Source organism: Papaver somniferum, chromosome 1 (assembly GCF_003573695.1).
Source record: "Papaver somniferum cultivar HN1 chromosome 1, ASM357369v1, whole genome shotgun sequence".
NCBI classification, from domain to species: domain Eukaryota; kingdom Viridiplantae; phylum Streptophyta; class Magnoliopsida; order Ranunculales; family Papaveraceae; genus Papaver; species Papaver somniferum.
Genome location: NC_039358.1, coordinates 31268682 through 31286282, shown reverse-complemented (window position 1 = coordinate 31286282; position 17601 = coordinate 31268682). Strand labels below are relative to the sequence as shown.

General features: G+C 36.0%; 1 protein-coding gene across 1 annotated transcript; it reads right to left on the bottom strand.

Annotated features, from left to right (window-relative positions):
- Positions 1 to 5903: 5903 nt before the first annotated feature.
- LOC113277098 (O-acyltransferase WSD1-like) lies at positions 5904 to 17365 on the bottom strand. The gene is made up of 7 exons (XM_026526314.1): positions 17174 to 17365; positions 17061 to 17078; positions 11028 to 11088; positions 6792 to 6859; positions 6380 to 6598; positions 6156 to 6293; positions 5904 to 6062 (listed from the first exon to the last, which is right to left on the bottom strand). Exons 1-7 carry the CDS (start codon positions 17363 to 17365, stop codon positions 5904 to 5906), a joined length of 855 nt encoding a protein of 284 aa, XP_026382099.1.
- Between the last annotated feature and the right edge of the window lie 236 nt (positions 17366 to 17601).

Sequence of the window (17601 nt, the reverse complement as noted above, 5' to 3'; positions counted from 1 at the left end):
TTTAGAACCTTCTGGTAGGCGTAAGTGCACCTACCTATATTACAGAACTCAGTTGACTAGGGTATGCGTATTGGGTATGCATACCTACCCTGTGTCCAGAACCAGTAATTCTGAAAACTCTCTTTCAATGATTTGGCACACTCCCGATCGCCGTAAATATGAAATATCATTGCTTGGGTAATTTCCAAATGATCAACTTGAAACAAAAATACTCCTTGAACAATAAATTGCTCTTAACTAAGATCACTAAGGATCTATGAACATCATTGCTTGAGTCCTATTTCGAGATGTTTAACAAGAAAATCTTGACTAGAAACTTTTTATTTCCAATATGAAATCTACTAAAATCATATGACATGGTCTCATAAAGATAGAATGGTAATGTCGTGAGTAAATATGATGGTTCATTATTCACATACCTCTTTCTTGATGAAGTTCTCCAAGTGTCTTTGTTTGATCTCCAGTCTTCAATCTTCGAGGGCTAATTAGTGATGTCTAATACTAGCTTAAGTATCATACTTTAATCCTAGTCTGAGACTTGAATTTAGTAGACTAGAAATCAAGATATAGTTTTGTACATATAACATTGACAACAAGCTTGAGATAGCAAAACTTGCAAGCTTGAGAAAACAGTGCTCTAACAATCTCTCCCTTTGTCAAATTTAGTGACAAAACTATCAATACATATGGATTCAAAATAAATAAACCTTTCAGCTCAAAATACGTCATGCTTGATTTTCTTGGTTCTTCAACATTGTGTTGAATTCTTCGTTCTTCAAGTTATTATATGGTTCTACATATGATCGTTTCAGTACCTTTGTCGCTTTAGATCCGTAGTGATAACAACTTATGAGAATACTCGTTTAGAGCTTTTCTAGAATGATAAAATCACTCAACTTAATGGTTGTTATCTTGAAACATAGTATTGTTACCTTCCTCAAAGTCCAATTGTACCAAAAATTTGAAGCAGTACTATGGTGATATGTTTCCCTCTTAGTCATTACTTATGTCTTTTGCATAATAGGTAAAACCTATAGTTTATTATCCACCCTCACTTACATAATGCTCCGAAAAGCCATATGTTATAGTAGAGTACTTCTAAATAATTCTCCCCATCTTTGTCAAAAAGATTGGCAAAGGTGAAAAACAAGGGACCTTAATGAATTACACAAAAGAGTTATCGATACTAGTGAATAACATACCAGATTTTTCTTTAGACGAATTCACCGAGTAAACTTAGCCTCTTCATCAATGAGATATAAAGGTACAAGCATCTCCTATAATTCCACACCCGCACTCCCCCACATAGATATATCAATCAAGCTCAAGTTAAAATTGAACTCTCCCTCATTTGACGTCATTCCCAAAAAAACAACATGAGCGACCTTTTTATAACTACAAGAAATTAACAAATTTACTCGCCAATTACGAACAAAGTAGATTTGTATCCGAAATATTTTTCTCTCTTCTCGCCAGTTACAAGCAAAGAAGTTAAAAACAATGAAGTTAAAAACAATGAAGTTACAAATCAAAGTCTTGTTAGTGTTTCTAGAAATGGAACCTGGAGGGAGGGAGGAAACGAGCTTAAGTAATGCTGGACCAGGCCATATTTAAGCATACTATGACTATTTTGTATGCTTATCATTTGAAGTTTGTTGGCTAAAAACATGTCATTCCTATTTTCTGTGCTTATAATCATTTAAGAATGAACTTGAATCAAATTTTTAATGGGGAAATAATCGTTTGATCCTTTTTTAGGTGGTTTCAAGACTGTTTGGTCCTTTGGGAAAACACGTTTCCTGTTTGGTCCATAATTATTTGAAAATATAAAATGGAAAAAAATATCCTTTGGTACTATGTTAGCATTAATTTTCGTAACTTTTATATTTCCATAATTATCTGAGTTCATGATCTCTGATGAACTCTAAACTCCCTTTCTTTCTTTTTTCTTGTAGGAGTTCATTATGTTACATGAACTATCAGGTGTTTGGTAATGCTTTTATAGATTCGAGTTCATTCTTAAAAATGAATACACAACAAAAAATTCATTAATATGAACAAACATAGTTCATTCTTATAAAATAGAGTTCATTCGTCAAAATCAATACCCCAATCCTTTATTATGAACTAAAATCACAGTTCATTCTTTTAAATGAACACCCAGTCAAAGTTCATTATTATGAACAAAAATCAGAGTTCATTCGTCAAAATGAACACCCAATCAAGTTCAATATTATGAACAAAAATCAAAGTTCATTCTTCCAAATGAACACCCAATAAAAGCTCATTATTATATCAGAGATCATTTTCAAATGAACACCCAATAAAAGTTCATCATTATATCAAAAATCAGAGTTCATTCTTCAAAATGAACACCCAATAAAATTTCATTATTATGAACAAACATCAGAGTTCATTTGTCAAAATGAACACCCAATAAAAGTTCATTGTTATTAACAAAAATCAGAATTCATTCGTCAAAATGAACCTCTATCAAAAACAACCTAATTCAAACCTAGAACCAAGTTCATTATTTAACATGAACACACATAAAAAAAACAGAGTTCATTCTTTCGAATGAACACCTAATAATTCAAGATCGTAAACAAAGTTCATTCTTAAATATGAACACACAACAAAAATCCATAAAAATTGAAAGTTCACGTGAAATTGAAGAACAAATATTAGAAAAACTTAAATTTTCATCGTCTTCATCATCTTCAACAACAACATCATCAAGAGAAAAGAAAAAACAAAAAATCTTCATCATCTTCAACCACAACAAAAATAATAGCAACAAAAAAACGTAAAAATCTTCATCCTCTTCTTCATTATCGTCAACATCATCATCAACATCATCATCATCGTCATCGTCTTCATCATCATCTTCTTCATAAGAAAAAAAGAAGAAGAAACAAAGAGAGAAACTAGATCTGGAAAAAAAAAAAGAAAAAAAAAGAGAAAACAAATTCTAAAGTGATTCTCTTCTCTATTAATAATTGACTATATATGGTCCACCAAAGGGTATTTCTATCACTACCAAATGACAGTTACATCATCCATGATGTCATCCCAAGTGGGTATTGTCCACCATAGGACCACACAATAGTTTCTAGGACCACACACTAATATATATTTTAGAAAAGGACCAAACTGACAGTTGACTGAGTCAATTGGACCAAATGAAGTCTAATATATTATTCTTAGGACGTACTAAATAGTATTTCCTACATTTTTAATTTTATGAACTTGATTTTTGATAGTTTATATAAATATTTGTGAATATCTGTTCCGTGGCTTAGGATGAAGCCGTGGCTTCGTTGTGAGCCATTATTCTCTGTTGCAATTTTTTTAGCAAAGACTGGCATCTGTTGCCAATAAAAAGTTTAGCAACGGCGGGCGCTGTTCTAAATGTCGCAACAGAGCCTGTCTCGTTGCTAAAAATTGCAGCAGGATGTTTTGCAACGGCAAATTACCTTTGTGGTTGGGTATAGAACATAGCATCCGTATAGCTTTCGGCAATATTAATAAGCGCTGGTTAATTTTGATTAGAAGTTTATAGCAATACCTCGATTATATTTTTGATTAGAAGTTTAGTGATATGCACCCGCAGATCCTACTCTGGTTATATTTTTAAAAAGAAAAAAGAAGATATACGACAAGTGGATTATGCAGAGTATTATAGCAATACCTCGTAGGATCGTTATAATAACTTCAACTGGCCCGGGAGTAATGCCAGTTGCTTTCTCTGATTTTCTTCATATTTGGTTGGCATTCATCGTGACAAGACGTGAGATTCACTACCCTAAAGCTTTAGGTGATTATTTACGACTAAGTCTGTATGAAATAATTGGATAACCGAAGATAGTCCTTCTGTATGATTAAAATGCGTTTTATGTCTGTCACGTATTTTTAATAACATTCCAATTCGATCAAATTGGATACAAGTAGGTCATTTTTTACAATATTGATTTGATAATCAAAAATTGAAAGTCCCCAGTTATTGTAAACTCCTCCATCAACTCGACCTAAACAGATCGATGTCGTCTTTAATTTCTTAAAATTAAAACAAAAATGAAAAACGACCGTTTACACCCGTTCCTATGAGTAGTGAGATTAGAAGGATTAGTCATAATTAGTTTGGATTTCGATCCCCTCACCGTGCAAGTGGTTATCTAGTTAATGGTATATTAGATTGTCAAATCTGCTAAAATCTTATTAATTGCTAACGTGCAATGCAACTGTAGCAATATCGACATTCAAACATTAAATTATGCACCGCAAACCTACCTAAACTATAATGTTTGCAACCAGAAGGAACTAAACTTCTAAAGCATTACTGATTACTTGGAACAAGATGGATACTGTCAAGAGAAAGTACCTTATGATCTTCAATTGCATCTTATTAGCAATTGGTGCCACTGGAGGTCCGCTTCTAATCCGTCTCTACTTCGTCCGTGATGGTAAGCGAATATGGTTCGCGAGTATGCTAGCAAGTGCAGGTTGGCCGATTCTAATCCTCCCTCTCTCGGTTTCATACATCTTCAATCGCCGCCGCGGCGGTGTTGAAAATGGCAGAGAAAATTTTTTCACCATTACACAGCCTCTGATAATTGCTAGCGCTTTTATCGGTCTCCTCTTGGGGTTAAACGATTACTTATACACTCATGGTGTTTCCCTTCTTCCCGTCTCGACATCTACATTAATAATGTCCACTCATTTGGCCTTTACGGCTGGTTTCGCATATGTTCTTGTTAAGCAAAAATTCACTCCGTATTCTATAAATGTAGTTGTGCAGTGCTTTTAACAGTTGGGTTTTTTTCTCACGGTTGGAGCTTCTGTAATTAGTGGATTGTTGTTCCCATTGGCGGAGTTGGTGTACATTAAAAGCTAAGCAATCCTTAACTTACAGTTTAGTGATAGAAATGCAGATTGTGATGGCTGTGCTTGCTTCCCTTTTCTGCATTGTTGGGATGATTGTAAACAATGATCACAAGGTATCAACTTATTCAGGATTTTCTTACCGTTTTTTTTTTTTGATCAGATAATTTGTTTGGATGTTAATATTTAATACGAATTGAATTAGGAAATATTAAGAGAAGGTAAAGAGTATGAGCTCGGAGAGGTCAAGTATTACGTAGTGCTAGTAGCTATTGCCATTATGTCGTAGATTTACTTCGTCGGGATAGCAGGAGTTATATTTTGTTCAACATCTTTGCTTGCTGGTATTATCGCTGCCGTAATGCTACCCATAACGGAGATCCTATCTGTCGTATTCTACAATGAGAGTTTCAAATCTGAAAAGGGTATTGCGTTATTCCTCTCATTATGGGGTTTCATTTCTTACTTGTACGGAGGCTACAAAGAACACAGAGAAGCGGAGAAGCAGAGTTCCGAATTAAAGCAAGACGAAAACCTCCCTCCTCAAACCAGTAATTTAATATACTGATTTTTTGACTACCAAGTTTTGGGTATGAATTTAGAGATCGGGTATTAAGAATTGTCCAATGATCATGTAATTGATATATTCAGCTTTTGGCCTTTTGGGCCAAAATGATGATGAAATGCTTGCACATTAATTTTTTTTAATTAATTTATTATTAAGTTCTTAGTTTTTTCCCGTGCCTACCCGACACGTGCCATCCGCGAACAAAATTATAAATCTAATTCAACGGTGAGAACAGGCATAAAATATTTTCATTTGCACGAAATCAATTATTAATACAAGTAAACTGAAATAAAATAACACGATTAGCAAAGGGGATACCAACAATTTTTTGTCTCCTATGAATTAGTATCCCCTTCAGCAATCTTGTTAACCAAAAAAGGAAAAAAGATACACACTTATTGTCACGAGTAGTTTCAGCAAGAGGAGTACCACACCAGTACTTTAGAATTTCTGATCATGTCTTAACAGAAGCAGTAGAAGAAGCCTCCTTCATTTCAAGCAATGCATCTTCAAAACACTTAGCGAGGAACTGAGGGTCTGGTATAATGTCTTTAGCCACAAGAATTTGCATTTCTGCTTTTCCAGCGTAACTTATCATATGCATTGTGAGCGCCTGCAGTTTAATTACTTAGAATCCATGAATCCAGACACAGCTAGCACAAAGCCGCTGAAACAAATCATCATTGAAAAGGAAGAAGCTGCTTACATGGGGTAAACTTGACGAAGTTGCTCGTAGTGAAGTTACTGGATTTCCTCCAAACATAACCTCTTCTTGTGGACCACCGACGTTGGTTATCGTAAAACTTGTATTGCAAACAACCCTGTTGGTGAGCAAATACGTGACCTGCAACACAAAATAAAACAAATTTAAAGTTGATACGTAGATTCTGATGGTTCAAAATCCGATCACTTGATTAGTAGTTTATTAACCTTGGGACCCAATAGTGACATTGCTGATTTAGTAATTGCGTAAGTCAAATGAGCTTCAAACGATAGTTTCTTCTTGTCAAGTATTTCTTTGGCGTTCATAACATATCGAAGCGGATTGTTACCAACATTTTTATGGGGATAAATTGGGAGTAAAATGTATCCAAATATGTTACCCCACCAACTTGTCACCGAACTGCTCTTCACCAAACTTGCCATCTCCTCTGAAAGTAAGAAGTTTATGAGAAATATTAGCAGATAGCTCTTTAAAATAGATGTAAGTAAGGTGATTCGATGATCAGGTTGTACCGTGCATCTTCTTTAGAAATAAGTCTGCTACTAGTGTATACTACTCAATATAGGCTAGCCAGAATTATGCAATAACAAAGAGTTTGAAGTCGTTAAAGTTTTGGACCTGCAATCCACGCTGTTCTCTAAGGTTAACCATTGCCATTCCCGAGATTTGAAGTCCCTGTTTCGGTGCTAAACAAAAAAAAAATGCTTCAAGAATTAGCTCAGATCAACACTAGATAAGTGTTGGTTAAACTTCAACATAAAAGTCACTAACAAGCTAGTTAGGACAAGATTAGGAAATTGATGTAATCCTAAGAGAATTAGAAGTCATCTAGTTCTAAGAAAAGGAAAGACATGTAATAAGGTAATAGGACTAGGAAAAGGAATTCATAGTTCTATATATATATGCTCACCAAAGTTGTGGTTGATCATAGGAGCAAGATAAGAGCTTGTTTTTAGTTTTGAGAGATTTTCTAAACATCAATAAAGAGAGTTGTCTTTATATAAGCTAAGTTTCATCTTACAGTTTCCATTAATTGGTATCAGAGCTTGTTTCTGAGTCATGGAAAATGAAACCACCATTGTGGGTGCAAAACAGTTCACACCACCATCAATACAAGTTCCAATCCTCAACACCACAAACTACACAGTATGGGCTATGAGAATGAAGGTACTGATGAAAATCTACAAGGTGTGGGAAACAATTGATCCTGGTACATTGGACCCAGACAAAAACAATGTTTCCATTGGATTACTCTTTCAAGCAATACCAGAATGTCTTGTTCTACAAGTTGGTGAACAAGAAACTTCAAAGAAAATTTGGGATGCAATAAAGGCACGTAATCTCGGAGCTGATCGAGTTAAAGAAGCCCGTCTGCAAACCTTATTGTATGAATTTGAAAGAGTGAAGATGAAAGACATTGATACTATTGATAGCTTTGAAGGAAAGCTATCAGAGATAGCCTCAAAAGCTGCGTCACTTGGAAAATCCATTGATGAAGATAAACTGGTAAATAAGTTTCTCAATAGTTTACCAAGATCCAAGTATATTCATATCATAGCTTCTCTCGAACAAGTCATAGATTTAAAGAAGACTAGTTATGAAGATATAATTGGAAGATTGAAAGCATATGAAGAAAAAATCCTTGATGAAGAAAACAATGGAGAAACTCAAGGAAAACTCTTGTACACAAACTCTTACCAACAAAACTCTGCGACAAGAGGAAGAGGTCGTGGAAGAGGTAGTAGACGAAACAGAGGCCGAGGAAGGGGAGGAAGGTTTAACTCACAGGATAGAACAACAAGTCAGAATGATCAAAATCAAGGGAAAGAAAAAAGGATAGATCAAACATTATTTGTTACAGATGTGATAAACCAGGAAACTTCTCCTCTGTATTCCCTGAAAGAATACAAAAGATGGAAGAAACAAACAAGAATGAAACAAGAGAAGCAGATACAGCCCTTTTCATGCACGAAGTTGTATTCTTAAACGAAGGGAACCTAATACCAAAGAACTACGAATAAAAGGATGGATAAGAAGGAATCTGGTATTTAGATAATGGAGCCAGCAATCACATGACTGGTAAGAGACACTACTTTTCTGAACTCAATGAGAAAATGCTTAGAACTGATAGAGGGGGAGAGTTCACTTCCTTAGAGTTCAACAAGTTCTGTGAGTCAAATGGAATCAAAAGGAAACTCACAGCACCATACACACCACAAAAAAACAGAGTGGTGGAGAGGAGAAACATGACTCTAATGGAGATGACAAGAAGTTCTTTAAAGGCTATGCAGGTACCTAATTATCTATGGGGGGAAGCTGTACGACACTCCACATACCTAATAAACAGGATACCTACTAAAGCTCTGAAAGACATGACTCCATATGAAAGTTTGCGAAAGAGAAAACCAAACATAGATCATTTAAGAGTGTTTGGTTGCAAAGCATACGCAAAAGTTGATTCTGCAACTCTTAAGAAACTGGATGATCAATCTTAGACTCTTGTGCATCTAGGAATTGAGCATGGATCCAAAGCTTACAGATTATTCAATCCAACAACGAAAAGAGAGATAGTGAGTCGAGATGTGGTATTCGATGAAAAAGCAAACTGGAACAGGAAAAAAACTAATGATGGACCAAGTAGGGATCCAGGAATTTTTCACATGAGATGGGGTCAAGTAATTGATGAAGGCGAAGGACCCATAATCATCAATACAAATGGAAACAATGATGTTAATCAAGAAGAAGAAGAGAATAATGAAAACACTGAGAATAATGAAGAAGTAGAAGAAGAAGAAGAGGAGATCGATGAAATAACTCATCCCATTCCACTGCGAAAATCAACAAGACAGATACAAAAGCCACAGTATCTGGAGGATTATGTTCTTCAAGCTGCAGAAGAATGTGAGATTATGCTACTTTCTGTTATTGATGAACCAAGGAACTTTAAGGAAGCAAAGCTTTCGCATAAATGGATACAAGCATGTAGAGAAGAAATTATTTCAATCAACAGAAACAAGACTTGGTTTCTAGTTGATAAGCCAGGTGGGGTAAAAGTGATTGGTCTTAAGTGGATCTTCAAAATAAAACGGAATGCTAATGGTACTGTCAACAAATATAAGGCAAGACTTGTAGCTAAGGGATACGTTCAAGAATCAGGCATACACTTTGATGAAGTTTTCGCACCAGTTGCTAGACTATAGAAAATTCGTCTCTTAATAGCAGAAGCTGCATCAAACTCATGGGAAATTCACCATTTAGACGTTAAGACATCATTCTTACATGGTGAATTGCGAGAAGATGTGCATGTTGAACAACCAGAAGGTTTTGAAGTAAAAGGACAAGAGCATAAGGTTTATAAGTTATCAAAAGCTCTATATGGTCTAAGACAAGCTCCTCGAGCCTGGAATACAAAGTTAGATCAAATCTTAAGAGAAATCATATTTGTTAAGTGCTCTAAAGAAACATCAATATACAGAAGAGAAGAAAAGGGAACGCTTCTTGTGATTGCAGTCTATGTAGATGATCTATTTTTGACTGGAAACTCCCTTAAGGTGATCAATGAGTTCAAGAAAGAAATGTCATCAAAGTTTGAGATGTCGGACCTCGGAAAACTCACTTATTACCTTGGCATAGAAGTCCATCAAGGAGTAGATGGGATTCAGATTAAACAAGAAGCTTATGCAAGGAGAATTCTGAAATAAGCAGGACTTGAAACTTGTAATCCAACTAAGATACCAATGGAGTTTGGACTTAAAGTTTCAAAGGCACAATAAGAAGCAGAGATTGATTCAACGAGTTATAGAAGAAATGTTGGATGCCTTAGATACTTGTTACACACAAGACCAGACTTGACTTTCTCTGTGGGAGTAGCAAGCCGTTATATGCAGAGTCCACGCAAGTCTCATGGTGATGTAATAAAGCAGATATTGAGATATCTAAGAGGAACAATCAGCTATGGATTGAAGTATGGCCGAGGAGGATCAAAAGGAATTGTTGGGTATAGTGACAACAATCATAATATTGACCAAGATGATGGAAAAGGTACAACTGGTCATATATTTTATCTAGGAGAAGCACCTATTACATGGTGTTCACATAAGCAAGACACTGTATCCCTCTCATCCTGTGAAGCTGAGTTTATGGCTGCAACTGAAGCAGCTAAACAATCAATATGGCTTCAAGAACTGTTGGGTGAAATCAAAGGAAGAGAACCTGAAAAAGTTCTCATCAAGATTGATAATAAGTCTGCAATTGCACTCACTAAAAATCCAGTGTTTCATGGGAAGACGAAACACATTCACAAAAGGTATCATTTCATCCGAGAATGCATCGAGAAGGAGGTCATTAGCGTTGAACACATACCAGGAACTGAGCAGAAAGCAGATATATTGACAAAGGCATTAACTCGGATCAAGTTTGAAGAAATGAGATAATTGATTGGAGTACAAGATATGTCACGGGTAAGGTTGAAGCTTAACGAGGAGAATGTTGGTTAAACTTCAACATAGAAGTCACTAACAAGCTGGTTAGGACAAGATTAGGAAATTGATGTTATCCTAAGGGAATTAGAAGTCATATAGTTCTAAGAAAAGGAAAGACATGTAATAAGGTAATAGGACTAGGAAAAGGAATTCATAGTTATATATATATATGCTCACCAAAGTTGTGGTTGATCATAGGAGCAAGATAAGATCTTGTGTTTAGTTTTGAGACATTTTCTAAACATCAATAAAGAGAGTTGTCTTTATATAAGCTATGTTTCATCTTGCAGTTGCCATTAATAAGTACACTATCATTAATTGCTCGAGAGTCCGAGGTGTAATTAGCTTTCTGAGCGGGAAATAAATTTGAGACTTGAGTTCGGGGTTCGATGGTAATCCAAGTATCGCGATAATCCAGATGTAACAACTGTTGCGTCTGTAACAATAAAACACTCAAGAGAGATGTTAGAAAGATGTTAGAATAAAGGGATTCATTTTTGGAAAGTAAATAGACACTCAATTGGACTGCAAACAGAGGACAGATTCACGTGTTCAACACGCTGTCCTTAACACAATATTTGACCGGTACGCCTCAAGAATGAGTGATGCCTATACCCTGTGGTCAAGTTCGTATCCAGGATAAAACTGCTCGTTGCAAGCACTGTTAGCACTACAGTACTTTCCCACTCTTACGACCTCAACAGCAATTGCGCAAGGAATGAAAAATAAAGGACCACACAGGGGGAGAAGACGAAAAAAAGAGGATAGTAGCTCTTCTGGACACAAATTGAAAATGAAAAATGTGGTCGGTTTATATAGAGGAGAAATGAGAGAAGTCTCATTGATGCGCATTAAATCGAATGGAATTAATTTCAATTAATTCAAATTTTTCGAAACAGTATAAAACGTTCATGTATTGATTTAAAACGTTTCATGCATCATAATGTGGTTATAAAACGTTTCATGCATCATAATGTGTTTGTAAAACGTAAGGAAACATCCTCCGGGTCAGACGCCCCCAACGATTAAGAAATGATTTGTTTAAAATCTTTTAGATAATAATTCAAAGGAAGTTTCGCCAAAAAGATAAGTCTTGACACACCCACACCCACACCCACACCCGAACCCGAGCCCGGCCCGCCCGCCCGCACGGACGGACGGCGGCGTGCGTGCTTCGGTGCGAAGCACCGCGCGTGTGTGAAAATATGTGGTTGCACCAACTAGCCCATTGCCTAAGTCCTCCCCTTCGCACAAAAGTGCTAATGACCCAAGGGACACTCTTAATATCAAAAAATTCAATACTTATGGAGAGGTATCATCTTTAGTTTTCCCTATGTGGGACTAAAGGTTCATTCACAATAAGTGAAAATGAGCTAGTGTCCTTAGTGACCAATAGGTCCTAAGTTCCAATCCTTTCAAGACCAAAAAACCAAACTATTTTATAAACTCAATTTTTATAAACTCATTTTCTCTAACAATCCCCCACATGAATGAAATACCGATAAAAAATCAGAAAACGGAAAACGAGAAATACCACTTAGGCAAGAGGTGTCCATAAGGTCTTGAACCTTTGCTTAGTAAGAAATTGTCGGAACTACTTGATGGATAGTGAACGCGATGTCTTGAACTACCATCGTTTAGTGTAATTCGCGATAATAACTACGCGTGATATCTCTCTAGGTGCTGTCGAGTTCGTGCCGTTGTGTCCTTTTTGGCCCTGGACAAATCCTGTTTCTCCGAATGCTCTAGAGAATCATCTCTTTTATAATAGGAAGCGACCCACTTCCACATTCAGATAGGTGAGTTCCATCAAGAGTGTTTACTGCTACACCCCACTTCAATCTAAAATTGAAACTATAGAACTCATTAAGACTTAATACAAAGTCATCCTCACATGCAGTCACACTATCACGTCTACACCATAGGGAAGGGGCAGAGAATGAATTCTCTGATAGTGTTTACCTTGACCAGCCACAAATTAGTTTCTCATTCGAAACCTTGATCTTGGGATCTCCAGTCAGCAAGGTTGAGTATCCTTCATGGAAAGTTTATTTAATGAGACTAAGCCCCATCCCCTTAGATGCATTACTAACTATCTCCTTGGACAAACCTTTCGTCAAAGGGTCCGTGATATTCTCCTTGGACTTAACCCAATCAATGGAAATAACGCCTTTTGAGATTAGTTGTTTTAGGGTATCGTGTCTTCTTTTTATATGTATAGACTTCCCATTATAGTAGCTGTTTTTAGCTTTAGCTATGGCAGCTTGATTATCACAATGTATAGATATAGCCGGCACAGGCCTATGCCAGAGAGGAATGTCTTCTAAAAAGCATCTTAGCCAAGCGGCTTCCTCTCCTGCTTTATCTAGCGCAATAAACTCAGATTCCATAGTGGATCGAGCTATGCAGGTCTGTTTGGAACTCTTCCAAGAAACAACCCCACATGCTAGAGTGAAAACATATCAACTCGTAGACTTAGACTCCTCTGAGTCTGATATCCAGTTTGCATCACAAAATCCCTCAAGGACAGCAGGATACCTTTCATAATTCAAACAAAAGGTCAACGTGTATTTAAGATACCTCAACACTCTGAAAAGTGCACCCCAGTGTTCCTGCCCTGGATTACAAGTATACCTACTTAACCTACTCACAGCATAAGCAATGTCTGGCCTAGTACAGTTCATCAAATACATCAGACTTCCTATAACTCGTGAGTATTCAAGTTGTGATACTCCATTACCTCTGTTCTTTTTGAGTTTACAACAAGGATCATACGGAGTATAAGCAGGTTTACAATCAAAATGATTGAATTTTCTAAGCACAGATTCAACATAATGAGATTGACTAAGACTATAACCGTTAGAATTTCTCCTAATTTTCATCCCTAAGATTACATCTGCAGGGCCTAAGTCTTTCATGTCAAAGTTCTCATTCAGCATGTTCTTAGTGGAATTAATTACATCCATGTTTGTACCAAGTATAAGCATATCATCAACATACAAGCATACAATCACACAGGCATCATTTACAAGCTTAGTATATACACACTTGTCAGATTCATTGATTCTAAAACCACTAGAAAACATTACATGATCAAATTTTTCATGCCATTGTTTAGGTGCTTGTTTCAATCCATACAAAGATTTTTTTCAGTTTACAAACTTTGTTTTCACAACCTTTCACTACAAATCCCTCAGGTTGTTCCATGTAAATTTCTTCATCTAATTCACCATGTAGAAAAGCTGTCTTTACATCCATTTGATGTATTTCTAGGTTATGAACCGCGGCTATAGCAATTAACATCCTAATGGAAGTAATTCTCGTAACGGGTGAGTAAGTATCAAAGAAATCTACACCTTCCTTTTGTTTGTAGCCTTTGACTACTAACCTATCCTTGTATTTTTGAATAGTTCCATCTATGTTACGTTTCCTCCTGAAGATCCATTTACATCCTATGGCCTTACACCCTGGAGGTAAATCTACTATCTCCCATGTATCATTTTCTTTGATGGATTCCATTTCACTAATAGAAGACTCTTTCCACCACGGAGCTTCAGAAGAAGTCATGGCTTCTCTATAAGTCTGAGGATCAGACTCTGCTAGTGTTATGAAGTCAGGTCCAAAGGAGGTTTTGGTTCTAGCCCTTTTACTCCTCCTAAGATCAAATTCTACTTCATCTTCCTCTAAAGGTAAAGTCTGACTGGTTGAAGGAACATCTAGGGGATCAACACCTCTCTTACGAGAGTCAGATTTTAAAGGAAAAACATTTTCAAAAAACACAGCATCCCTAGAATCCATAATAGTATTTACACCAATTTCAGAAACATCAGAATTCACAACCATAAATCTATATGAAGGTGTATGCTCAGGATACCCTATGAAGACACAGTCAACAGTTTTGGATCCTATCTTGGTCGCTTTAGGTTTAGGGATCTGAACCTTAGCCAAACACCCCCACACTTTAAAGTATGCTAAAGAAGGTTGCCTACCTTTCCACAATTCATATGGAGTTTTATATGATCCTTTAAAAGGTACTCTGTCCAGGATATAGCAGGCTGAGAGGACAGCTCCCCCCCACAAGTTAGAAGGTAATCCTGAACTAATTAACATGGCATTTATCATCTCCTTAAGGGTACGGTTATTACGTTCATCTACACCACTCGACTGAGGTGAATAAGGAGGGGTAACTTCGTGTATTATGCCATGTTTTACACAGAAATCTCCTTTCGGAATTTTATACTCACAACCACGGTCAGACCTAATGGTTTTAATGGTAGTATTCATTTGGTTTTCAACTTCAATTTTATACATATTAAAGGTTCTAATGCATCATCCTTACCTCTAAGCAAATATATATGACAATACCTAGTACAGTCGTCTATAAAAGTAATAAACCATTTCTTACCACCTCAAGTTTGAACCGGATTCATGTCAACTAGGTCCGAGTGAATTAATTCTAAGGGTTTAGAATTTCTATGAACATTTTTCTAAAAGGTTTTTTTTTTAATCAAATTTTGATTCTACGCGAATTTAACTTTTGTGTTCAATATCCAAATTAAATTTGGGTACGTAGCCTATGCTATCCAGTTTATGCATTGACTTATAATTTACATGTCAAAGTCACACAAAAGAAAGCACAAGAATCAACTATGTTCATTTTATCAGATTTTCCTTTAAGCTTATAAAGACCCTAAGTCTTATAACCGTCGCCTAAAAAATCACTGCCCTTAGTTACAATAAGTTTTCTAAATTCACTTAAGATCTTCAATCTTTTACCATCTACAACATAAAAAGATACAAGATTCTTGCATATGCCCGGAACATGAAAACTTCATTCAATTTGAGAATATTACAGATATGAGCTTCTGCTCGACCTTTTCCTTTTATGCAACCTCTGTTGCAGATGAGTTACTCATATAGAGTTTCTCGACATCCCCTATCCTCTAATAGGAGGTGAACAGGTCTCTGTTTCAGCAAACATGCTTAGTGGCTCCAAAGTCCACCCATCAATATCTCTCACATCGGTTATTAAAATAACTTCCGACATCATGCCACTTAACTCGTTCTAGTTTGTTTCAACTAAATTAGCATTAACTTACTACTTATTAAGGTTTTTACGTTGTCTACAATTTACTGCCATATGGATAGGAATTTACAAACATAAAAATCACCCTTAATTAAAGTAATGCTAGATTCAGGTTTACGAAACATACCTTTATAATGAAGACCACGCTTAGTGTTACGTTCGATTTTCTCACCTTTGCCATCTTTGGAAGATTTGTTTCCAACCACATGCGGCTATTAGCCATGTCCCTCGGAGATGACACCTTTAGATATACAAACTCCGTTTGAATCGGCGTTTTTAAAAAACTCATGGTTACCCCACAAAAATTAATTTAGTTAACAACAAATTTTTGCTTGTCAGAATTTTTCAGAAACATTTTTCTGTTTTGTAAAATATCAAAAAAATATTTTTACAACCCCAAAAATTCTGAAATTTTATGCGGGTAATTATCAGGATGTCTACTACGTTGTGTCAAAAGGGGTCATCGAAATTCCATCTATGTTGAGAGATAAATTCGAAACTCTACAGGTGCCCAAAAATTCGTTTTTTGTTTTTCACTTCACAATTAACATCCATGATTCACAAGACCAACCATTTTCGATTATTACAAATAACTAATGTCTTAATATTGTTGGGTGCAATAATCAAAAACAAAAAAAAATCAAATAAGCAAAAAGTTATTGATACTTAGCTCCTTTATAGTGGAAGTGATTGCTTTGACGAAATGAACAAGCTCCCCATATCTCCGCAACAGTAACAAGGCAAAACTTTGGAAAACAGAGTGAGTCGCGTGTTCAACACGTTGTCCTTAAGACATTAGAGTCCGGCTACACTCAAGAGTGATGCTATAGCCCTCACAGGACGGATATCTCCAGAATAAAACACCCTAAAACACCTACTACTAGCATATGTAGTAGATGCTCAACTTGAGCTTGGAAACTCCGAAAAAACATTAAGGAAAATCGCGAATGCTAAAGAAAGCAATACAAAATATTTTCCCTTGGGGGTCTCTCTAAAATATAGAGAATCCCCTTAGGGGTCCCTCTAAAATATAGAGCAACCCTTTACCATATAGGGGTCCCTTTAGAATATAGAGCAACCCCTTTTTTTTTCTTCATTATTTTACAAAAGAAGTGAATTTTTTTATATAAATGACAAACTCAAGTTAAGAAGAGCTCCTCCCCTATGTGGGACTAAAAATCTTATATAGTCTCTTAAAAACAACTAAAGAGTGGAAACTCCACTATGTGGGAATAATAAGTTTTAATTCACAAAAGAAACACTAAATTAAAATCTTTAAAAAGTATTTTTATTAACCTTTTTTCCAACAACAACTCCGATAAGAACGTCATTGATTGTCTGCCAAATAAATTTATACACATTCTCAAAACTAATTGACCGTGAAAACACACTACAAGATGGAGATAGACAGATAAAAGATGGACGATACTAACAGCGTTAAGGATGGCATTCTTGACAGATTTCATGTCGTCTAACTTGAACCTAGCAGTAGCAAGCTTCCTAGGCCATAGTTCAACACCATGTCCACCACTTATCTTTCTTTTAGCATCTTTCATAAACAAACATCTAAGTGAGAAACCCATTAAATAAACAATAGTTAACCATACCTTCATTACCAATCTCATATCATTTCACACATGTTGATCCTACTACTTTTGGGGTTGTGTTTAGGGATGCTGGGTAATTCATCAGGCTGGTCAACTTTCCTACACATAGTTAAGATCAAAGACATTATAGATACCCCATCACCTAAAGCATGATTAACTCTCAATACTAGACAGTTTTGATCCTTCAGTACATGTAATTCCCATAATGGTTTATCAATGCTGAGAGGCGATGAAATAGTAAGATCTGCCAGATA

Bases quoted from the DNA above. Each gene is read 5' to 3' on its own strand.
- LOC113277098 (XM_026526314.1), bottom strand. From the start codon at position 17,365: ATGAGATTGGTAATGAAGGTATGGTTAACTATTGTTTATTTAATGGGT. The intron at 6,860-11,027 runs GTCTCAAATTTA...TTTTTTGTTTAG, and splicing joins CCATCGAACCCCGAACTCAA to CACCGAAACAGGGACTTCAA. The intron at 6,063-6,155 runs GTAAGCAGCTTC...ATTAAACTGCAG, and splicing joins CTTCGTCAAGTTTACCCCAT to GCGCTCACAATGCATATGAT.